Genomic DNA, 22,077 nt, shown 5'->3' with positions numbered 1-22,077 from the left:
GGGTAGCCATTGCGAAGGTTTGGTGAATGAGCAGAAAGCAAGAGCAGCAAGATATAGACAAATACTGTATGTATTTCTGGGGGAGTGGTAAGAAAGGAAAAAGACGACCGACGAAAGTGAAGCTTGAGTGGTCAGGACGGATCGGTACTAGTCCAGTATAAAATTCAACATGTTGAAGCCATGGTAGATAACCTGTCTTGATCACCTATAAATTACGGGGTAATCTACGGATTACTGTGACCTTGTACATACCTGGGTATGTACTCAATACTCTTACTCTGAACATCAAATACTGCGCCTTATCTAGTACCGTTAATGTTGTGTTTAACCACAGCGCTGCTTCAAATTGCGGGAATACCTTATGATCGAGATCCCCCATAAAGTTCGAACAGATATTACCGGTCATGCTCGAAGGCATCAAGGGAGTTTGAATAGTAATATATACGCACTGTGTGTTATAAGTACATATGGAGCTGACATGAAATCAACATACAAGCCAAGGGCCTATATAACGCCACTCATAACCTACTCTCTGGTATGCACCAGCCTTCCCTGAACCCATACGTTCTTCACATTCCTATCATCACCACTCCACATCCACTTCTGAATCTGTTCCTGCCAAGTCTCATCCCCAAACAAATCAACATTACCCACAGGACCGGACTCAGCAACACTGCGATGAGCAAGAACATTTGCACTAGCAACATCCAGCGGGTTCACAGTGCTATTTGTCACAGCACCCAGCTCAATCAGCTGAGCATCCCATATCATTCCCTTATCGAAGCCACCAATATCATCTGCCATGTCAACGACTGCCGCTCCACCGCGCGTGGCTAGGTAGAGACTGTCCTCAACAGAGAGCTTCTCACTTCCATCTGATACCGCATTGCCTGTCATCGCTTGGTACTCGGCGCTGTATTGAAGCAATCTGGATACTAGGCAAGCCTGTCGTGCAACTTCAAGGATACTGGGGCTGTAGCCACCGCTAACGTCCGTGCCTAGTCCGACTGTGAGACCCTCATCGAGTAAAACGCGGACAGGGGCAAGGCCGGAGCCTAGGGCAGAGTTTGAGGCTGGGCAGTGCGCGACTTTTGAGCCGCGCTCGCGGATGAGAGTGCGCTCGTCTTTGGTAAGGTGTACTCCGTGTGCGAGGATGGTGCGGTTCGTAAGTAGATGAGCCTTATCGTAGACATCAGCATAGCTGGCCGCTTCCGGGAATAGTTGATGGACGAGATCGATCTCGTCGATTGTCTCGGCGATGTGTGTTTGGATGTGGAGGGGTGGACTGTAGGATGCGGCTAGCTTGCCGAGACCATCAAGGGAGTGGTTGGAACAGCTTGGAGCGAATCTGGGGGTGATGATTGGGTTGATCAATGTTCCGTTCGGGTCTAGGGTCTGGATATAGTCAATTGTCGACTTTGTTGCGTTGAAACCCTCGTCTGCAGATTGATCGATGTAGTAAGATGGGCATTCATCTTTGTTGTCCATGCAGACGCGTCCGATAAAGGCTCTTTGACCGTGAGAGTGGCAAAGTGCTGCGAGTGCATTGGTAGCCGGGACGTGGATGGTGGCAAAGTACGAAGCACACGTTGTTCCGTGGGCAAGAGTTCGAGCGACAACTTCGTCATAGACGCGCAGACCCTCGGGTGGTGTGTCTTTGGGGTCTGTTTCCTGGTTTTTTGGGTCTGATTTAGAGCCGAAGCTGCTTTCAACTGGGTATGTGTATTCATTCAGCCAATCCAAGAGGCCTGATGACCCAAACAGTCCGATGTTGGGGAACTGTGGTGCGTGGATATGGGTGTCTATATGGTCAGTATTGAAGTCCGACGAGGGATGAGATAGAGCTTACCGATGAATCCAGGAAAGAAGAACTCGTTTCGCTCATCGTTGGACTCCACAACCTGAACTTGCGTGGATGAACGGGTATGTTTCTTGGACGAGGCGTTGGCATCTGTCCAGCCGTGGCTTGATAGGAAAGATTGAAAGCTGGCATCATCGACGACTTGCCAATCATACCCTTTGATACGGCCATCGGCAGCAGAAACCCACAAGACACCTTGATTTCTGGCAAGCTCTGGCTTCGTCGAGCTAGAATTCAGACGCGGAAGATGAATGAAGGTACCGCGATAGACTGTGTATGGATAGGCCGTGGCTGTGGTGCCACAAGCATTGAGGAATGCAATAAACAGCCATACCGCAGGCAGTCCCGTGGCAAATCTAGAAAGATTCAGAAACATCGTAAATGAATATTGTAGTGTTTGGTTGCTACTACCTTGAGGACATTACAGGCTTATATAGCCTGTTTATACCTCTAGAAATAAGATGCGAGGGCGGGCTTACCTGTATCAGAAGAGGCAGTCATATCAAAGGAGCTGATAGTTTGAAGGTTGTACTTGCTGAATTGGAATTTGATATTCGCTGATGTAGTATCGTCTACTTGTTTGAGAAGTTCACCGCGAGGTTAAGAGATAAGAGGATCGGCAGGGCATGACGATCATTCGTGTTTTGGCCTCGGTGTTCGGCTGTTTCCGACTGATTACTTGTATTGACGCGATATCAGAGAACCTTCGAGATAAAATATGCGGTTGAGTTTAGATAATGGTAAGGTAAGGTAAGGAAGAACCGGTCGGCATTTGCACTCATAGGTATTTGAAGATGAGTATCAGGACCCGCATAATGCCCATGGTATTGGAAAAAAGAGCATGAGCAGCGTCAACAACACTAAGCAGTTGAGTCTATACGGAAAGTACTCAACTTTGCCTGAATCGATATGCCCAATCTCAAACAAGCCTCTCCTCAATTGACTCGCTTAACAACTGAACTAGCATATTATACAATGAGCCTTGCAATTTCCGTGTCCGAGTATGTGTTGCTACATCATTTAGAGTTCGATGAGGATAGCCACAGATTATGAGTCTTTGGGCCGAAAACGTTATCCATTCAATGCGTCTATAAGGTCCGATCTGTAGCTTTTGTGTTAAATTATACTCGTTGACGATACCCACTCCGTCCTTCTAGACCAGAAGTCGGGTCAATACGGCTGCAGATCCACTAGCGCCAGAATTAGTTTTGTGCAAATCCATTTATTATACTGGATTTTTTATGTGGCAAATCATACCAACTGCATCCCCGGGAATAAACCTTCCGTGTTGATCTACAGCCTGTGGGTTTTCAAGTCTTGAAAGGGGCGGTGCCAAAGGGTCGTGCACTTTTGCTGCTGCAAGCCTTGATGCGGATCCCGCCGTAGCCCGAGCACAATGGAGATGAGTCTAATGTTCAGGCTGAGAGTGACGGTCTGCTAGGATGTAAGAAGCATGTGTAAGTGACTCGGTCACAATGCCTATTAGCCCGATCGGAATAGTCCCACTCATAGCCCTTAGCCTCTCATTATGTCTTCAGCCTCTGCAATGATCGGCACGATCTTTGCTAAACATCTCCACAGTATTCTTGGAGGTTTAATGGTCCTTCAATATGAGTTTGCATCTGCCATGAACTATCCCCGAGCTTCATACTTTAACATTCAACTAAAGAACTGCAAATCTACTATGGCAACATTCAGACTATGGGTCTGAAAACACAAGAAAATTGGCCTTCGTGCCAGAAAATCTCAAAATCCTCACGTCCTCTGCCGCGGGAAACAAAACGAGTTGGGCTCTTCGCCACGCTTTGCCCATCCAATAATCTGGGGTAGAAGCGCCTTTCCGATCGATCACCCGGAGAACAGCGGAGGTCTGAGCACGGCTAAGACTACCAGTTGGGGTGAACCCCAGACTTACATGGCCGTAACCATAACTTGGCATCCGGGGAAAAAGTGTGGGGAAACTTCCGGGGCCGTCATTGCCTCCGTTAAACAGTGTGGCCAGGCTTGTGAATTTGACGGCGACCGCCGCCTACCGCAAACCTAACCATAAACTATGGTCAAAGCAACACGAGCTAAACCCGACAAATGTCTTCGCATTCTGACACGATAGTCTATATTAATGAAAGAGAATTCGCTTATTCTTCTGTGATTGTTTTCATCTCCACTTCTTCCAGCCTAGTCGCTCAATCTTGTTGTGCGCAATTCACGATTACACGATTTCACGATGGGATTGAAACCATATCTTGGCCTTCGTGGCAATTCACTTCTCCGAGCAGCGGTTTTCCTAGTTGTTTGCCCGACTTTCACGTGTTATGGATATAACATGAGCGTGGCTGGTGGCCTCTTGACACTTCCTACTTTCAACAACCAGTTCCCTCGCATGGACACTATCAATACGACTGGAGCATTGCAACATGAGAACTCGACTATTCAAGGTCAGTGAGAATCAGAAGGCCTGTGTTTTATTTCTAATGCATTTTTCTGAACAGGCACGGTCATCGCCCTCTACACTGTCGGCGGTATCTTCGGAGCCCTATCATGCGTCTACCTCGGTGACCTCCTAGGACGGAAGAAAGTTATCTTCTGGACCAACCTGATCAACATTATCGGCGCCCTTCTCATGGCAACATCCTTCGATTTTGCCCAGTTCATCGTCGCAAGATTAATCCTCGGTGTCGGCATTGGAGGATACGTCGCTACAGTACCCGTTTGGCAGTCGGAAATCTCACCAGCACACAAGCGAGGCTCGAATGTTGTTACCGACGGAATCTTTGTCGGTCTCGGGGTGACTATAGCGCTTTGGATCGATCTCGGCTTTTATTTCGTGAAAGAAAACTCTGTCTCCTGGCGATTCCCTCTCGCATTCCCTATACTCATGTCCGCCATAGCCATGGCTTCCATCTTGGTGCTTCCGGAGTCACCACGCTGGCTGATTAAGGTTGGTCGGGTTGAAGAAGCCCGGGAAGTCATGTCAGCTCTCCAAGAACTTGAGCTTGACTCGCAGACAATCACCGATAGTATCCAACAAATTCAGACCACCCTTTCTGTCTGCGGAAACACCTCCTGGACTGCGATGTTCACGAATGGAGAGCAGCGTCTCTTTCATCGTGCGTATTTGGCGGCCACTGGCCAGTTCTTCCAACAGATGTGTGGTGTTAATTTGATTACCTACTATGCGACCAGTATCTTCCAGGTCGGTTAAAACTCTTGATCCCTCTCGATGCTATTTACTAACATACGTCTAGCAATATCTCGGTCTCGACGCCGTGAAGTCCCGTATCCTCGCTGCATCTATGGGCTTAATGCAGCCCTTTGGCGGCTATCTTGCATACTATACAATCGATAGACTCGGTCGCCGACCACTCATGCTCTGGAGTGCCGGAGCCATGTGCATCTGCATGGCCATTCTCGCGGGTACAACATCACCCGGAGCAGCCGATAGCACCGCTGCTCTAGTGGTTGCTGTGATTGCACTCTTCTGCTTCCAATTTATCTTCACGACTGGATACTCAGGTCTCACTTTCCTCTACGCTGCCGAAATGGCTCCCCTACAGGTTCGGGCTGCAGTCAGTGCAGTCTCTACTGCTACAGTATGGGTGTTCAACTTCTTGCTTGCTGAAGTGACGCCTATCGGCTTTTCGACCATCGGGAACAAGTACTATATTGTGTTTGCAGTGGTCAATGCGGCCATTGTGCCATCTGTTTACTTTTTCTTTCCTGAGACTAAGGGACGGACGCTGGAGGAGATCGATGAGATCTTTGCTCAGTCGAAGAATATCTTTGATCCACCTCGAGTGGCACGTCGGATGCAGTTGCAATCGAATCGACCAGATTCGGAGAATAGTGGTTCTAAGAGCGAATATGTTCACGAAGAGGTCAAGGCCTAGATATACTTGACGGCATGGGAAATTGGAATGAGATGCTTACATGTCGTCTGCGGTTACCGGTGTGGTACGTGAAGACCATCGGCTCTTTTTCCTCTTAAGATTTGTTTTCCCTTTTTGTCAGGCATGAATATGAGTTCAATGATTGAACACACACTAGAGTAAATCCAGTTTACCTTCGTAATTAGATGGTAATTTTTGCTATTCGCCCCTATTCTGTGGAAAATTGTCAACCTGGTCCCAAATACAGTTATTATCGTCGGTATTACCATTACACACTAGGCTAAATATAGCTTGGTGTGGTGTTCAATTATTGAACTCCACCTTGGCAATTGTAATCCTGTTCTTCCCCCTAAAAGAGACCTCTTTGTTCTACTTCACAAGAAAGATTGACCTGACAATTCCGCATCGTTATTCATGTTCTTTTCTAAACTGACTTTTCTGTCGATAATACTTCATCAAAACATTCGCCGCTGCATAGGTCCCCAATCACCAACACTGCGAAATTTGGTATCAAAGAAGCCATGGAAGAATGGAATCAACGTCCCAAGCCAGAGGCAATATATGCACATGGTCTCCAAAACGGAAGATAGAGAAAAATATCGCCGGTTACGGCTCGGCGTTGGAGATGATCTTGAGAATGGATTTAAGACCCTCTTGTTTCTTATAAAAAATCCGGAGATTGCCGAATATGTTCGTCATCTAGAAGTCCATGGGCGTCGAAGTGTATCGCATGGCCACAATTTTGATTTTAATAACCCACCTGATAACCCTCGGGAGCTGGAGCTGAACGATCTTAGGAGATTAGAGTCAGCCATTAAGACAGCTGGGTTTACAGATGAAAATGAGCCACAATTGGTGCTACATATGCTGCTCCAACCATCCGGAAGAGACTTGTACGTGAATTACTCTTTTCTATTCTGCTTCCGTAATGATGTACTAACAAATTCAATAGACGGGACTCCTCTCACTTGTGCCATATGGCCTTCAAACAAGCCCTTGCAGCGCTGCTGATTGCTATATCACCGCAGCTACAGTCCCTTGCTGTATTTCATGTCGGAGAACCTAGTTCCGAGACTAAAAGTTTTGCTCTCCTCACTATGCTCCGTCGCGCAAACAGGAACTCTGAGTCGATTCCTTATCTACAGAACCTCAATCGGATTATTTTTCTACCTGACGACTGTTCCGTGGGTAATGATGGCTTTTGGTACAATACCGCTGAAGATTATCATCATCGACTAAACTTGGTGCGACGACTTCCAGCGCTGAAGTCCGTGTCTTTCAGTTTAGCCTCGTGGAACAATGAGGCCGGCTTGCCTCCTCCGCCAAAGTCCGCAAATTACAGCGATATCAGTTTTACCCACTCAAATTTAGACGAGTCTGAGATGTGCTACATCATCAATTCCTCTAAGGCCCTGCGCAAATTTACATACACTATTGGTGGGCGTGCTCAACCAGAGGGAGGCAAGGCATCTGTGACTCTTACACCCATTGCAAGATGTCTTTGGAGACACCGTCATTGTCTAGAGGAACTTGATCTAGATGTTGAAGACAATGTCTCTTGGGGTGAATTATATGGCAACGAGGGCATAGAGTCTACTGAAGGATTCGATGTGGATGAAGATACAGAGTACGAAGAATTATGGGAAGAAGAGATGAGCGAGCTCGATATGAAACTTGAAACAGCACCACGAAACATCTCTCTAGCGGATTTCTCAGACTTGAGAAGCCTGAGCCTAGGTGTTCATACACTCTGTTTTCTGGCAAGAGGAATAGGTCCAGATCGGCTCGATGCTGAGTCATTCTCTCTAGTGCATACCTTGCCAGCCTCGTTGCAAAGCATACGGCTTTATGGAAAAGGAGAAGAGGGTGACCCAATATTGGGCGGGAGAAATTACCCACCTGACCTGAATGTTGATTCTCTTTTGGAAAAGTTGGTGGCTGATAAAGATGCAAGATTGCCACTGCTGAGAACAATCGAAGGCTTTGACCCTGTCATTCCACGAGCAAAAGAGGTCCCGGAATACGCGGACGAGGATCATCCACTTCTTTGGCAGCAGCCCGAAGGATGGTTAGTTGATTAATACATGCCATCTTTTTGCACTTAATCTTTCTGGGAGGCATTATTGTTTATACAATATTGATATATGCTGCAATCGAGGTTTCTAGTAGTAATGTACAAGAAAATTGGATCTATGGCATAGATAAGTCTAATAATATTGTTTATTGGGGCTCAACCCAGAAGATATGGGAGTTCAAACTGGGCGCCGACAGTGTTTCGAGGTAATTCACAGTCAACATAAACGAGTAATGCAGCCCTGTCCAGCCACAGAAGTTTCCTTTTCACTGACCTATCGCCCTCCGCCACCGTATCAAAACTTCTATCGAATCGAGATTTTCATTGCAATATTGCTGTTGTACCGTGATCTACACTATGACTCAGGTGCGCCGATTCCTAGAATGGGATTAATTTGGCTAAGTTAGGACTCGGAAGGCATCACCGCGACCATTACACCCATGGACATTCTTTTCCTTACAGAAGTACTCAACTCTGCACCTTGAACTATTGCTGTAGCTTCAGACATTCAACAATTTGTCTAAAAATGCCAACTCTACACTTGAGTACTTTGCCGGTCGAAATTCAATGTCTTATATTCCGTCTCTTGGATCCCATCGGCCTCATTTCCATCAGCCAAGCCAGCTCTCATTTCCGGGCTCTCGTCAATCCACAAAAAGTTCATTTTGTAGAGAGACTTATGGCTATCGAATGTCGACCTTCGGAGAAGAATGGGCGTAAAACCGCCCTCACATATCACAGCATATATAACTACCTTGCCTTCGAGAGTCTCTGGGAAAGGCCACAATGGAACACGATGAAATTGGGCTGCTCTTCGTGTCTTCGGCTTCTTCCACTTACTTCATTCGATCCTTATTATTTTCTAGAGTTTTGCTATCGCAAACCTATCTCCGGCTCACCAGCCGCAGATCGACCCACAAGCTGGGGAAATATACCTAGTGAGCATAGGGCTCAAGAGGACTTAAAGCGCACAGAGGAGGAACAAATAATGAAGGAGAGATATACAAGCGCAGTCGCGCTCTACCGCTCGCGGAGAAAGAAGTTGCCTAACACCCCAGATCAGATGCGTCAGCGGTTTTATTATCTCCAGAAAATGGGAATTGCAAGTTTCATGGAGATGACTCTAATGGACTTCATGGAACTAGATCAATCCAGAGAAGACACCATGCTGGACAAAGACTTATGTGTAATCACTCTGGAGCACTGTGGCTTGAAACGCTGTTCACGCAAGTGCAAAGAGTGTCACGTTCCCTTAGCTCATTAAAATCATTCTATTGCCGGGCATGGAAGTTTGAAATATTGCAACAAATTTTCTGGGGTCGCTCATAAACTCTTTCCCATTCAAAGCCCTCGCCCAATTTTTCAAACCCTTCCAGCCCCGCATCACACAAAGCAATCTTCATCCACCCAACATCCTTCACAGTGTACCCTTCAATGGGATCATATCCATCATCAACTAGATCCTCTAATTTATCACCATCGTCAAGGTCATCCTGGCTGTAACCTTCAATAGACTCGGGTTTCCACCGCCCATTCAGCATATTCGCGAATGCATGTTTGTTAATGCAGTCCTCAATAGGTGCCTGCAGAACACTTTGTAGGGATTCTTCATCAACAAAAAGACAGAAACGATGACGTGTCACTCTAAAACTCCAGGACCCTATCATATCAAGCGAGCCGCCCTCTTCCTGTATAGCAGTCGTTGCCCATTTCTGGAAATCCTCACGGATTGTCGCTGTGCTCGCGCCTTCAAAGAGGCCTCGGTCCTCAAAGACAGTGGTCTGAAAGCTATCAAGCATATCTAGGCCATTTCAGAACTTGAGACTGTCAGAGATATGCCATCGGTAGTGAACTACAAAATTTGGCACAGTCGCGGAGAACATCATTCATGGGTGATGTTGGGAGGAATGGGAAAGTATCACCAAAACAGATGCAGCTGTTGGACACTGAGTCACATAACCCCTTCAAGGATCTCAACATCTATAAATGCACTTTTTTGTAGCTACTTAACTTCGCCTTCCTCCAAAAAACATATACATATGGTCCTCTGCTTTCTTTGCTATCTAATCGTAGCATTTAACAGCCGTATCCACCTTTAGCTGTGGCGATGCGGCCACACACATAGCTTACTCCCGAGTCCCGCCCGAATTTAATTGCCGGGATTCCAGTTGTGCATAGTGCTCAGTTCATATTAAAAGCCCGCCGTACTCTAGCGATGAAGCTTCCTATGTAAGTAAATAATTGGCTATAGTCAAGCTTATATGGCCAGCGGGGGGTAGTAGTTCGCATAAGTAGGCTGAAATAATCTCTTGTCAGAGACTAGAGGAGTGACAGCCTTAGCTCGAGAGCTTACCTTCTACTCAGGATCCCCATAGAAGAGTTTAGCCGAGAGCGCTAATCACAAGATGCCCATCAGGGACTAGGCCCTCCTCCAACTACGATGATGAACAATGACGCACGTGCAATCAAGCTGAAGCACAATGGCTCCAAGCGCAGTCTCCGCAATAGCAATGTCGCTTGCAGACGAGCTCAAGCCACGCACTCCAACCACGCAAGAATAACGGGAAAGGCGGGACGGTTAATGTACCCATTCAGGCTAGCCGTCGGATTTCCGCCGCCACTCCACTGGATCGCTTACTTCCCATTGTCGATGCTAGGCGACAGCATGCGACCTGTCAAATGTTAAAGTCCAGATGCTTAACTTGCGGGTGGATAATGTATGTGGTCCGCTATCTGTGTCCGTGGCTCATAACTGTAGCGATATTTGACGGAGAGATAACCGATACGGATATCGTACCACTTTGTTCGTAGCATAAGCAGTGTATGGAGCTTCAAAGGCACATGGTACGTGGAGAAGCTATGGAGTAGAGATGACCCGGATCTATTAGGTAAATGTATAAATGGGTAAATGTGTACACGGGTACGAGGGACGTGATGTTCTGGAAACTCGGCATTGGCTCCAGTCGATGCGGAAGCGGAGGATAAACCCGAGGCTCTAATAGAGTGGGGAATGGCCGACTTGGCTAAGAGTGCCGCCAATCATACGATCTGAATAATTAATCAATCTCAGAAAGCAGCATTTCAACGATCAAAACAAGAAACTGTCGTTCCTTGGGTGTTCCACAATTCCATCATCAAGGGTACCTGAACCAAGTGTGACAAGCCAATCACCAACCACTTCGGTGCACATGTGGTTATGTGCCCGGGAAACTCCGGTACTGCCACGGATAAGCAATTTAATCCCCACAGAATGTCCACTATTTACATCGTGTGGGTGCGTGCGTTTTGACAAGATCCCGTGCCTATAGCCCCCAACTATGGCGCTGCGGAGGCTAACACTAGTTTAATCTTGCATAAACCAATCGCTCAACCACCCAATTGCACGTGTAGAAGCTCTGTACCTTAGCTTATCAGCGACGCCCGAATGCACACCAGCACCTTAGCGGCAATGGGCGTTACAGATAAAAGCCGGCCCTGCAGCCGTTTGTTGTGGGGAGACACGAGCTCAATTTTCTTTCACCATGAAGGCTACCACTGCTTCCATCTTGCTGGCTCTGTCCGCCGCCGCCAATGCCAGTCCTGCGGTTGATCGCAGAACTGTGGACGAGCGCTTCCCCTACAAGGGTCCCGCTGTCCCCATTGGCGATTGGGTCGATAACACGATCAATGGCAATGGCAAGGGTTTCACTCGTCTGGTCGAGGCTCCCGCTGTGAAGCCTGCTCACAAGAACCCGACCAACAACGTCAATGTCATTTCGTTGGCTTACATCCCCGATGGTATGCTCATTCACTACCAGACTCCTTTCGGTCTTGGAAGAGCGCCTACTGTCAAGTGGGGTACCAACCCTCACCATTTGACCAACATCGCACGAGGCTACAGTCACTCGTGAGTTCCTTTTACAACCAATTGATCAAGGCTTATGCTGATCATTTATAGCTATGACCGTACCCCTTCGTGCTCGCAGATCAAGGCTGTGACCCAGTGCAGCGAGTACTTCCACGAAGTCTCCCTCCCCCACCTCGAGTCTGGTAAGACCTACTACTACCAGATCCCCGCTGCCAATGGCACCACCGAGTCCGAGGTCTTGAGCTTCACCACCGCCCGCAAGGCTGGTGACCCCACCGAGTTCAGCGTTGCTGTCCTGAACGATATGGGCTACACCAACGCCCAGGGTACCCACAAGTACTTGACCGAGGCTGCTAGCGAGGCTGCCTTCGCCTGGCACGGTGGTGACATCAGTTACGCTGATGACTGGTCCTCCGGTATCATGGCTTGCGAGTCTGACTGGCCCGTCTGCTACAATGGCTCCAGCAGTGAGCTGCCCGGTGGCATCACCGACGAGTACAAGAAGCCTCTGCCTGCCGGCGAGATCCCCAACCAGGGTGGTCCCCAGGGTGGTGATATGAGTGTTATCTACGAATCCAACTGGGATCTGTGGCAGCAGTGGATGGGTAGCGTTACCAAGAAGATTCCTTACATGGTTCTGCCCGGTAACCACGAGGCTTCCTGTGGCGAGTTCGATGGTCCTGGTAACGTCTTGACTGCTTACCTCGATGAGAACCAGCCCAACAGCACCTGGCCCACCGACAACCTTACCTACTACAGCTGCCCTCCTTCGCAGAGGTAAGACTACATCCAACCTCTATCCTTGCAAAAGCTAATCGATTATAGAAACTTCACTGCTTACCAGCACCGTTTCCGCATGCCCGGTAAGGAGTCCGGCGGTGTGAGCAACTTCTGGTACTCCTTCGACTACGGTCTTGCTCACTTCGTCTCCATGGACGGTGAGACCGATTACGCCGACAGCCCTGAATGGTCCTTCGCCGAGGATGTCTCCGGCGACGAGACCCTCCCCACCGAGTCCGAGACCTTCATCACTGACAGCGGTCCCTTCGGTGCTGTCAGCGATGTCGACGACACCAAGTCCTACGAGCAGTACAAGTGGCTCAAGGCTGATCTCGAGAGCGTCGACCGCACCAAGACTCCCTGGATCGTCATCATGAGTCACCGTCCCATGTACAGCTCCGCCTACTCCTCCTACATGAAGAAGATCCGCGCTGCGTTCGAGGCTCTCTTCCTTGAGCACGGTGTTGATCTCTACCTCTCTGGACACATCCACTGGTATGAGCGTCTGTTCCCTCTCGGTAACGGTACCATTGATACCGCCTCCGTGATCAACAACCACACTTACCGCATGAACCCCGGCAAGTCCATGACTCACGTTGTTAACGGTATGGCCGGTAACATTGAGAGCCACAGTGAGTTCAGCACTGGTGAGGGTCTCACTAACATTACTGCTGTGCTTAACACCAAGGAGTATGGTTTCAGCAAGTTGACTGTTGCCAATTCTACTGCTATGAAGTGGGAGTACATCAAGGGCAATGATGGGTCCGTTGGTGATTCGCTTTGGATGCTTAAGCCTACTGCTTCTAATGCTCAGGTCCCCGGAAAGGGTCAGGGTGCTGGAAAGAAGCCTACCCCGGCTGGCAAGAAGCCTCGCTTTGTTAACTACTAGAGCGACGTGATGTATTGATGTAATGTTTGTATGTAACCTTGAACTTTTATGCACGTGGCCGGTACTATCCTGGTAATCACGATTAGATGCATGATGAAAAGGCCTTGTCTATGTTAATCAATGTTTCAATACGATGGTCAGATTCATGATATGCTTTCGAGTTAGTAGTATACAGTAGTAGATATGCTATGGGCTGAGTCTGTTGAACTAAAGGGTACCCTCCGGCATGTAACACTTCGCCTCATACTTATAGATTACTAAGTCTGCACAGAAAAAACTTATCAAACTAAGCAACATCACTGGAGCTTCAAACTAATGAATATATACAAAGCATAGAATGCTCCTTCATGAACGCTCGAATCCGAACTTTTTACCAACCGCCGCAAGATCAATCAGAGGGAAATAATGCTTAATGTCCGCAAAAATGCTTAGGCAAAGGTATAGGTATCATGGATGAAAGCGATCCGATGCAAAAATGACAATAATCTACCAATCGTCGTCGTCTTCCTTCTCGTCATCTACATCTGTAGTTAGCACAAAGACAATTGTTCATGAAATCAGGACCGAGACTACTCACCACTTCCGCTGACTTTCTGCTTCCGCTTCTTCAAAGCATCCTGCAAGGCACCAGCCAAGCCACCCTGTGGAGCAGAACTAGTTGCTGCTGCAGATGACTCCGCAGCACCTCCAGGAACCATGGCTGCACTTCGGTCTTTCTTCTCCGAGGCATTAACTTTCCGCAACCCGCCTCCACCCTGGCCACCAGATGCACGAATAGCTGCCAAAAGATCGTCTCGACCACCTCCACCAGTCGAGGGCAATGGCGGAGCTGGCGGTGGCGGGGGTCCCCCTGGGCCAGGTGGAGGAGGCGGAGGTGGGATTGAGGCTCCACCTCCTGGGGGCGGAGGGGGTGGGGGGACTCCAGGCCCACGAGAGGGTAATCCCGGGGGTGGAGGAGGCGGAGGAGGTGCTCCGGATCCACCAGAGGTAGGTACTGGGGGAGGGGGAGGTGGCACTGGAGGGGTACTGCGCACCGGAGGGGGTGGAGGCCCACCAGCTGGACCGGGTGGTGGTGGCACAGCGCGGCCTGGAACCTGAGGTGGTGGTGGGGGAGCATGGTGTATCGGCGGAGGTGAAGATGGGCCCCGGGGTGGCGGCGGTGGGGGTAATGCAGGAGTAATCGATGGAGGAGCTGTCCGAGCTGGTGGTAGAGGTGGAGAGGTTGGTCCTCTGGGAGGCGGAGGGGGAGGGAGCCCTGGAGCCATTGTGTTTGGGATTTTGGGGGGAAGCTGGGGCGCATTGTCTCCACGAGGGGGAGGTGGGGGTGGACCAGGAACAGGACTACGAATTGGAGGTGCCGGTGGTGCAGAGACCTTGCGATCCCCGGCGAATGGGGGAGGAACTCCAAACCGAGGCTGGCTATCGTCCATCGGAGCCTTCGGAGGCCGCGGCGGCGGTGGAGGGACATTGGGAGCTGCAGCATTCGAAACGGCCCGTGGTCGTCTGCGTTCTGAAGGGCCCTCCTGGACAGCAAACTTGCCTGCATCCGCGAAGGGAGGCGGCGCGTTAAACCTGCGAACTGGCGGAGCTGGAGGCGATGGCTCTCGAGGCGGCGTTGGGATTGACTCTTCCGCAGCATCGGTTCGACTCTTCCGAGCTGGTGGTGGTGGGGGAGGACCACGTCGACTGCCTGAACTGCTTCCAGTGTCCTGGGGACTGATTGGAACGATCTTGGGAGCTGGAGGACCCGGAGGAGGCGGGGGAGCTGCCCTTGGCTTCTGTTGCTCCTCGGCGGCGGCAGTTGTTTGAGCTGCTGGCAAGAATCCTTGTTGCTTAATATAATCATTGATAAAGTCAGCATTCTCAACAATCTGATCCCCCGAAATGCCCATAGTGAAGAGCTCATCAACCAGCCATTTCCATTGTGGATCTTTGGGGTCGAATAACAAGCCCCCCTGTGGAGCCGAGCTGGGTGGTTGCATCGGTGGTTGCGCTGGGGGTTGCGCCGGTGGTTGCGCCGGTGGTTGCGCCGCGGGTTGGCTTGGTAGTTGCGTTGGTAGTGGCGCGACAGGTATTATTGACTGCGGAGTAGGATTGGAGTTATGAGATGAACGATGCAACAAGCTTCCAAACCGAGATTTGGTTTTCTTCTCGTTGGTAGAGTTAGGATCCATAAGAAGGGCACCATTTTCGTAGGTCTTGTATGGGTTCTTTTTCGTCTCCTTGCTGGCGATCTTCTCACGCTTTTCGATCGCGGCAATAAACTCCTTGGCCTCTTTCAAATCAGCGAACAGGAGTCCAAACAGAGCACCGTCGAAAACGAATGAATGGAAGAATTCTCTCTCCTTGACATAATCAAAGTTTTGTTCGAGCTCGAGGTCCCAGATCACAGTACCACTTCCACCGGGCTGTTCCAAAGCTATGTCAGTCTCTCATCGTTACTTGGAAAGTTAAGGGTCACGCACCGAGACATCGACCATTTTTAGCCAAAAGCAATGTCCAACCGTATCCTCACATAGGGCTATTACGCCTTGCAGTCCAGTATATTGCCATTTCGTGGGGTCTGGGTTGGCGACAAGGAGTCGTGCGACACCTTTTGCGATATCTCTAGGCAGATGTCTTTCGACAATGGTTTCCTCGGCCTTGCTCAGAAGTTTGAGGCCAGACATGGTAGAGTATAGCTCCAAAAATGGAGAAGACGGGTATGTGTGACGGTGTTGGTAGGTGTTAAACTAGTCGGGCGCGCATAGCAGCCGGGCGGAGCACTGGCGAGAATGGCCCCAGTTCACAGGGTAACCGGATAAGGGCTGTGGAGATAGGGGTCGAGCGATGAGCGAAGTCGTTGGGAACTGACTCACGGGGTAATCGAAGGTGAGGAATTGGAAAGGAGCCGACCGGCGGTTGCCTTGAAGAGAAAGAGAGAACAGTGTGCGGAAAGAGGTCAGACGTTGGCGGGGGGCGGAGTACTCGGGCGGTACTTGATGATGGCGCGTATCTGCCACAGGGCACGTGGTACCTTCAAAGTACTAAGTAAGGAGCTACCGGCGCACGCGGCAATTTGATGCTCATTCCATATACTTGACGAATGAAGTCTTCTTCTCTTCAAATAAACCGTTTTGTTATTTCTATCAGTTCTGATGCCTTGTTGGGAAATGCCGAGTGTTATGGACAAGTGGACTCTGAGCGCACTAAGAGCCGCCCTATGCTTGATAAGCCATATGAACCGTGGATGAACAGTAGACTCATAGACAATTACTTATAATCTCATTACCGAATATGAAGGTTTCTGTTATGGGCGTATGTTCCATCCTTATATAATTATCGAAGACCGATCATTAGATCTAGGCATCTGCTTTTCCTGACGTTGCCTCTGCGTGAGACCAAGCTTCCCGACCGCCGACGTCATTCCACAGGGATCTATAAAAGGGCAGGTTATCAGCGCCAAAACCTTGTCTTTCCACCAACTCATCTGCTTGTATCAATTCTAAATACAAATCTCAAGCTTATCCTGAATCTATCATCGTTGAAACTCTTTCGTTACTGCCTCAAAATGCCTATTATTCCTGAGCCCGAGAATTTTCCCACCGCCCAGAAGGGAAGCAGTGAGACTAAATCCGAGGACAAGCCAAAGGCTTCAGCTCAAGATCACATATCCAAGGGTCCACAAATTCCCGACGGTGAGTTATCAAATTACGGCTAGCGATGCAATAGCTAATCGTCGCCAACCAGAGATGCCGCCAAAGGCCTCGCATGAGGAGATCGAGGCACGCAAGGAGGAACTGAATAAGTCCAAGAAAGACTGATGCTCTTCAATAGCCTGTTTTTACTTCCTTGGGGTCACATAGGACTGTTTTAGCTCCTGTTTTATAATGCATACTTTTACGACTAGTTTGGTATTCGTTGCGCCAATCGCACTTCTTGCGGTGACCTATTAGCGTAGTCAGTAGGTGATCAAGGTCAAAATTAAACGTTGAATGCCGATATATTACTTCCCGAGCCATTGCAATCAATATCAGTATCACCCGACCATCCTGAGATAGTTGAGCGCTTGATGGAATGTTCTTGGTGATCAAAATGACCACTGAACGACCCCCGACCTCGGGATAACAGATCAAAGTCAACAGGCATTACTATTAGATACGGATCCAAGAGGAATGAAAAAGTATACACTACTCAATCAGGATATAATGATGGGATGATTATTGATTGGGTATCCAAGGCAACCGTTTTTACAGTACTCAACCAAGTCTGCCAGTAAACAAATCCGACAACAGACCACCGTACCTTCCCTACTCTTCTCTTGTAATTTCTACTGGCCATGAAGATAAGGGAATTGACATTCCAACCCAAACCACCTAGGATGTATGACCAAATTCTAAATCGCACTTCTTCAATACCGTCTTGGCGGAGATCTTGGGCCTGCAGATCGGCTAAAAAAGGAACACGCAAGGGTCCACTAGGCCCCTGAGAGTGGAGAACCCCATACAAGACTCTTTGAAACCGATTCCACTTCATTTTGTCATCTTCAACTTCCCAACGATGTTCCTCAAGGCAAAATTGTTTGCCCCGGTTGCTTTGGCGGCAGTCTGCGGGGCAAATATTGCACGCGATATTGAACCATGTGCGTAGATCACTAATATGGTCTCGAGCGCCAATCAGGCCCAAAGTAAGTGATCGGCTTGGTTTCGGATGGATACGGCTAATCATCACAGCGACCACTTCGATTACCCATGAATTGGCGTATCAATGCTTGATGTCGATGCCTTTTGATTCGGACCGTGCGGTTGTTTTTTTGACTCAAGTCCGGAAAATGCTTGAGTTTCAGTCAACGGTTGATATTCTCAAGAGTATGGAGCCCAATATTCGCTTGCTTCTTGGGTACTAATGGTCCTTAATAGATCCACCGTCTGGTTATGACATGCCTGCTGTCGATCTTCTAGGAGGGATTGACTCTATTCTAGACAATGTCAACAACGAAACCTATTCTAGCCAATTTGAGATGGACTTGGATGTCTCTAATCTCATAACATCTGCTCATGATGGTCACTTGGTATTTCAACTGTGTTCGCAGTCAATCTTCAGCTTTCAAATTGATTTGCCTCTTGTGTCTATCTCGTCGGATGGGCTTTCACTGCCGGAAGTGTACACGATGAGTTTGTCATCCCATCTGCTTTGAGTCTCGACATACATGCTGATTGATACTAGGCGATGCGAAGGCTCAAAAAGATGGTTTGAAGGACGTGTCACCTATTGAATCCATAAACGGCACTGCTGTTGCCGAGTATCTTGGATCATATGCGTTCAGCCAAAGTCTTCAAGACCGTGATGCGCAGTAAGTCCCTTCGCAGCTCCTTCCTATCAAGATGTGTCCCATGATTGACTTTCTCAGGTACAATCGAGTCTTCCCGGCACTGGCACGCACCTTTACCAATACGCCTACAAACCAGAATGGCATCTGGGTTACCAATAGTGCTTGGACTGAAGGGTCAGAGCTCGTCGTCAAGTACGCCAACGGAAGCAGCCATACTGTACAGAAGACCGCTACGCCAATGGAGCGATACTTCTCCTATCAGAATGGAACAGAACTGTACAATATCAACTGTCTTCCGCAAAGCTTGCCAACGGAGACGAGCTCTGACGCGGGCGCTGAGCAGGCATCCGAAGATACTGGGCTCCCTGGTGCTACATTGGGCAATCCTGAGAGCTCTATTGCTGGCTACTTCTCAAACCTTACTAGTCTTCAAGACACGGCTATTCTCTTCTTGCCGACATTCTCCTCGAGTCCAACCCAAGTGGCTCAAGTGGCTGTTGACTTCTTACAAAATGTCACAGCAGCCGGAAAGAAGAATATCTTGATCGACGTTACTGCCAATCCTGGAGGATACATGTCTACAGGTATAGACATGTCCCGTATTTTCTTCCCAAACTCATTCCCCTATACAGCGACACGATTCAGAGCCCATGAGGCTGCGAAGTATCTGACCCAGGCCTACTCGCGTGATAACACCAAGGATACGAGCAATATCTTCGCCTACAAGGAAATGGTCACACCGAACCAGCAGAATGGTTTCCTTTCCTGGGAAGATCTTTATGGTCCTCATGATATCTTGGGAAGCTCTTCATCTAGCCTCCTGGCCAATTTCAACTACACATCTTCCTCATCCAAGTCATTCCCGATTAATGGATACGGTTCTGTTCCGCTGAATCCAAACAAGGCTCTCTTCGCCGCAGAAAACATCGCTATCGTAAGTCTTTCTAGCCATCATTCTACTCAGCATCTAACCCCTTCCAGATAACAGACGGCGACTGCGTCTCTACCTGCGCCTTCTTCGTCAAATTGATGAAGCGCCAAGGCGTCCGCACAATCGCCTTCGGTGGCCGTCCCACAAATGAACCCATGCAGGGCGTTGGCGGCGTAAAGGGAGGCCAATCTCTTGGAGTCGACTATATCAACGGCTACATCCAGCAAGCGAACACACTGATTCGCAACACAGCCAACACATCCTCTCCACTCCTCACACGGGCCGAATGGAAGAGATTCAATGAGTCCAGCCCTAGTCTTGCAGAATCTTTCGCATGGAGCGGCAATTTGAATCTGCGTAATGAGTATGATCCGGATGATGATGAGACGCCGTTGCAGTTTGTTTATGAAGCAGCGGAGTGTCGACTTTTCTACACACTGGAGAATTACTTGCAGCAGGAGACGGTCTGGGAGGCTGCTGCTAAGGCGATGTTTGGGAGTTTTGGATGTGTGAATGGGTCTACCGGTGGGACGGGTAGTTTGGATGATTCGTGAATTGGTTTCTTATTCCTTCGTGTATTTTCTTTAGATTATTGCTTTACCGATTCTAGAATAACGAGCTGCTAGTTTATGATCCATTTCAAAATATTCTTCATTCCATCAAGATGCAAGGCTACTTTCTTGGGCAACTAGCATTAATAGTAGTCTCATATCGGCATACTAAGTAGGATAAGGTGGAATTCGTTTAACGATCATCGATGGTAATAGGTAATAAGGGGGGTTCTTATCCCTGGCTATCAGGTAAATACAGTTTTTGCATCTGGCAGCCTGGAGTCTACTAATAATGGAAATTACGAAGTAGTTTGTAATAATGATAACTATTTTCAATTCTTGTGACCTTTTTCATAACTCTATCACTCGAAAGGAATGGAAGGAAAGCAAGGCTAAACAGATTAAGTCACATAGCATTCGATGCGATGCAAGTACACAGACACACAGGTTCATCATGCGCGTTGCAACCACTTTTCTCTGTAGCATGATCCCGGGTGCTTTGCAAAGACAAATGGGAACTGAAGGAGACAATCGACCCCAGACACCCATAACAGCCATGCAAATCCCGAAACCGTGTCGTCGATTGCTTCATGTCCTGATAATTGTCGTAGCGCCTAAGAGGGGGTACAAAGAAGCCCTCATCCTCATGCAAAGCCGTAATGGGCTTCAGCGTCGTAGACTGGTTGACGATTGCTTTTTATACCCGTTCAAAAAACGAATGTAATGATCTGATGTCGGCCTCGTGGAGCAAGGAGGCTCGAGCGATCGGGAGCATTAGATCCAGTATACTGACCACCATCAGCGGCAGTGTAGGAGGGGTGTTTGGCGAAACATCTGGAGAGCGCCATGATGGCACCCTTGCAGGGCAGAGAGCATCGAGCTCTGGGGTGGATAGGGGTGAGCTTAGAGCTCGTCGACATCGATTTCCTTCTCATCCTCGCTGTCACGGTCTTCGTCGAACTCGACGTTGTCGTCTGCGCCCTCGGCGCCGTAGGTATCGGTCTCGTTGATCTTGGCGTGCTCGGGCAGCTCGCCGTAGGCCTTCAGGGAACGGGCCTCATCGGCGGTGTACTTCATGATAACATCGCCCTTCTCGTCTTGGTAGTCACGCAGGGAGAGGAGAATGATGTCACCCTGGTTGATCCAGACCTTCTTGCGAAGCTTGCCGCGAATGTGGGCCAGACGCTTCTCGCCATCGAAGCAAAGAGCCTCCAGACGGCCGTTACCGAGCATCTTCACGACCTGAGCGTACTCCTGGCCCTCCTCCTTGAAGACAAGCTCACGCTTCTCATTGTCGTTCTCGTTCTTTCCACGACGACGGTTCTTACCACCCTGTACTCAGTTGTTAGTATATGTGATCAAGGGGGTTTGTGCGAGGCCTAAAAACACCATAGTTGAAATCTTCACCCTTTTTCGTGCTCATCGATCCATTTTATGAGTGTGTGGCCACTCATTAGGGACGGTGGCGGGGTGACACATTCCAACAAGGAGGGGCTGAATATTTTGCAATCTTACCTTTCCCTTGTTCTTGGGCATAGTGGCGGGACGTGACCTTCACTGGACTCAAGTCTCGCTATGTGATGGTACTCGTGGTTCTTTCTTCGTCGGTGAAGAAGAAAAGAGGAGTAGATAATCCCCGGAGTGGTCGAGTGGAAAGAAAGAGAGTTGGGAGTGGGGGATCTGTGTCCTGCTCAAATCTGCGTCTTACCTAATCAGGCACAAAGGTGGCAATGTGGGCCAATTCTTTCAGGCTAGTTCAGTCCCACCGCCCGGTGTTGACTTGGCAGAAAAAAGATACACGCGATAACAATCAGGTGCGACCAAGCAGATCGTGAACGGTCTTGATCTTTGCGTCTGAAGCGGCTGCTAGCCTGCCTGTGTTTGACAACTTACTTGCGACATTCGGGCTTCAAGCCATACCTGAGCATTGCCCAATTTGGTACCAG

The 22,077-nt window shown here is 48.9% G+C and overlaps 9 protein-coding genes across 9 annotated transcripts; 5 read left to right on the top strand and 4 right to left on the bottom strand.

Moving 5' to 3' along the window:
- Positions 1-525: 525 nt before the first annotated feature.
- N7503_000358 (uncharacterized protein) lies at positions 526-2,216 on the bottom strand (the record flags this gene model as incomplete). Its single annotated transcript, XM_057059919.1, has 2 exons — positions 526-1,802; positions 1,850-2,216. Coding segments are annotated over 2 exons (1,644 nt in total), but the record flags the coding sequence as incomplete, so codon positions are not given.
- Positions 2,217-4,085: 1,869 nt separating this feature from the next.
- N7503_000357 (sugar porter family MFS transporter) lies at positions 4,086-5,748 on the top strand (the record flags this gene model as incomplete). The annotated part of the gene is made up of 3 exons (XM_057059918.1): positions 4,086-4,296; positions 4,351-5,054; positions 5,107-5,748. The coding sequence occupies 3 exons, from the start codon at positions 4,086-4,088 to the stop codon at positions 5,746-5,748; spliced, it is 1,557 nt and encodes a 518-aa protein (XP_056926841.1).
- Positions 5,749-6,315: 567 nt separating this feature from the next.
- On the top strand, positions 6,316-7,829 carry N7503_000356 (uncharacterized protein; the record flags this gene model as incomplete). Its single annotated transcript, XM_057059917.1, has 2 exons — positions 6,316-6,641; positions 6,701-7,829. 2 exons carry the CDS (start codon positions 6,316-6,318, stop codon positions 7,827-7,829), a joined length of 1,455 nt encoding a protein of 484 aa, XP_056926840.1.
- Positions 7,830-9,093: 1,264 nt separating this feature from the next.
- On the bottom strand, positions 9,094-9,621 carry N7503_000355 (uncharacterized protein; the record flags this gene model as incomplete). Its single annotated transcript, XM_057059916.1, has 1 exon — positions 9,094-9,621. One exon carries the CDS (start codon positions 9,619-9,621, stop codon positions 9,094-9,096), a length of 528 nt encoding a protein of 175 aa, XP_056926839.1.
- Positions 9,622-11,343: 1,722 nt separating this feature from the next.
- Positions 11,344-13,338, top strand: N7503_000354 (purple acid phosphatase family protein; the record flags this gene model as incomplete). Its single annotated transcript, XM_057059915.1, has 3 exons — positions 11,344-11,708; positions 11,760-12,446; positions 12,495-13,338. 3 exons carry the CDS (start codon positions 11,344-11,346, stop codon positions 13,336-13,338), a joined length of 1,896 nt encoding a protein of 631 aa, XP_056926838.1.
- A 352-nt stretch (positions 13,339-13,690) lies between these two features.
- On the bottom strand, positions 13,691-16,007 carry N7503_000353 (WASP family protein; the record flags this gene model as incomplete). Its single annotated transcript, XM_057059914.1, has 3 exons — positions 13,691-13,856; positions 13,916-15,746; positions 15,804-16,007. The coding sequence occupies 3 exons, from the start codon at positions 16,005-16,007 to the stop codon at positions 13,825-13,827; spliced, it is 2,067 nt and encodes a 688-aa protein (XP_056926837.1). The 3' UTR covers positions 13,691-13,824.
- An 820-nt stretch (positions 16,008-16,827) lies between these two features.
- On the top strand, positions 16,828-17,180 carry N7503_000352 (uncharacterized protein). The gene is made up of 2 exons (XM_057059913.1): positions 16,828-17,015; positions 17,068-17,180. The coding sequence occupies exons 1-2, from the start codon at positions 16,889-16,891 to the stop codon at positions 17,139-17,141; spliced, it is 201 nt and encodes a 66-aa protein (XP_056926836.1). The 5' UTR covers positions 16,828-16,888; the 3' UTR covers positions 17,142-17,180.
- A 697-nt stretch (positions 17,181-17,877) lies between these two features.
- Positions 17,878-20,134, top strand: N7503_000351 (uncharacterized protein; the record flags this gene model as incomplete). The annotated part of the gene is made up of 6 exons (XM_057059912.1): positions 17,878-17,959; positions 18,051-18,185; positions 18,237-18,491; positions 18,544-18,670; positions 18,728-19,583; positions 19,631-20,134. The coding sequence occupies 6 exons, from the start codon at positions 17,878-17,880 to the stop codon at positions 20,132-20,134; spliced, it is 1,959 nt and encodes a 652-aa protein (XP_056926835.1).
- A 307-nt stretch (positions 20,135-20,441) lies between these two features.
- Positions 20,442-21,781, bottom strand: N7503_000350 (translation initiation complex factor eIF1A). Its single transcript, XM_057059911.1, has 2 exons — positions 21,647-21,781; positions 20,442-21,463 (listed from the first exon to the last, which is right to left on the bottom strand). Exons 1-2 carry the CDS (start codon positions 21,665-21,667, stop codon positions 21,035-21,037), a joined length of 450 nt encoding a protein of 149 aa, XP_056926834.1. The 5' UTR covers positions 21,668-21,781; the 3' UTR covers positions 20,442-21,034.
- Between the last annotated feature and the right edge of the window lie 296 nt (positions 21,782-22,077).

The sequence above is a fragment of the Penicillium pulvis genome, assembly GCF_028828015.1.
Source record: "Penicillium pulvis strain IBT 33274 chromosome Unknown contig_10_segment0_segment0, whole genome shotgun sequence".
NCBI lineage: Eukaryota > Fungi > Ascomycota > Eurotiomycetes > Eurotiales > Aspergillaceae > Penicillium > Penicillium pulvis.
The sequence above is the reverse complement of the archived record's forward strand: the minus strand, read 5'-3'. Positions and strand labels throughout refer to the sequence as shown.

Excerpts from the sequence above, each read along its gene's own strand:
- N7503_000352 (XM_057059913.1), top strand. The coding sequence starts at position 16,889 with ATGCCTATTATTCCTGAGCCCGAGAATTTTCCCACCGCCCAGAAGGGA. Across the intron at positions 17,016-17,067 it reads GGGTCCACAAATTCCCGACG|AGATGCCGCCAAAGGCCTCG; the intron begins GTGAGTTATCAA and ends GTCGCCAACCAG.
- N7503_000350 (XM_057059911.1), bottom strand. The coding sequence starts at position 21,667 with ATGCCCAAGAACAAGGGAAAG. Across the intron at positions 21,464-21,646 it reads TGCCCAAGAACAAGGGAAAG|GGTGGTAAGAACCGTCGTCG; the intron begins GTAAGATTGCAA and ends AACTGAGTACAG.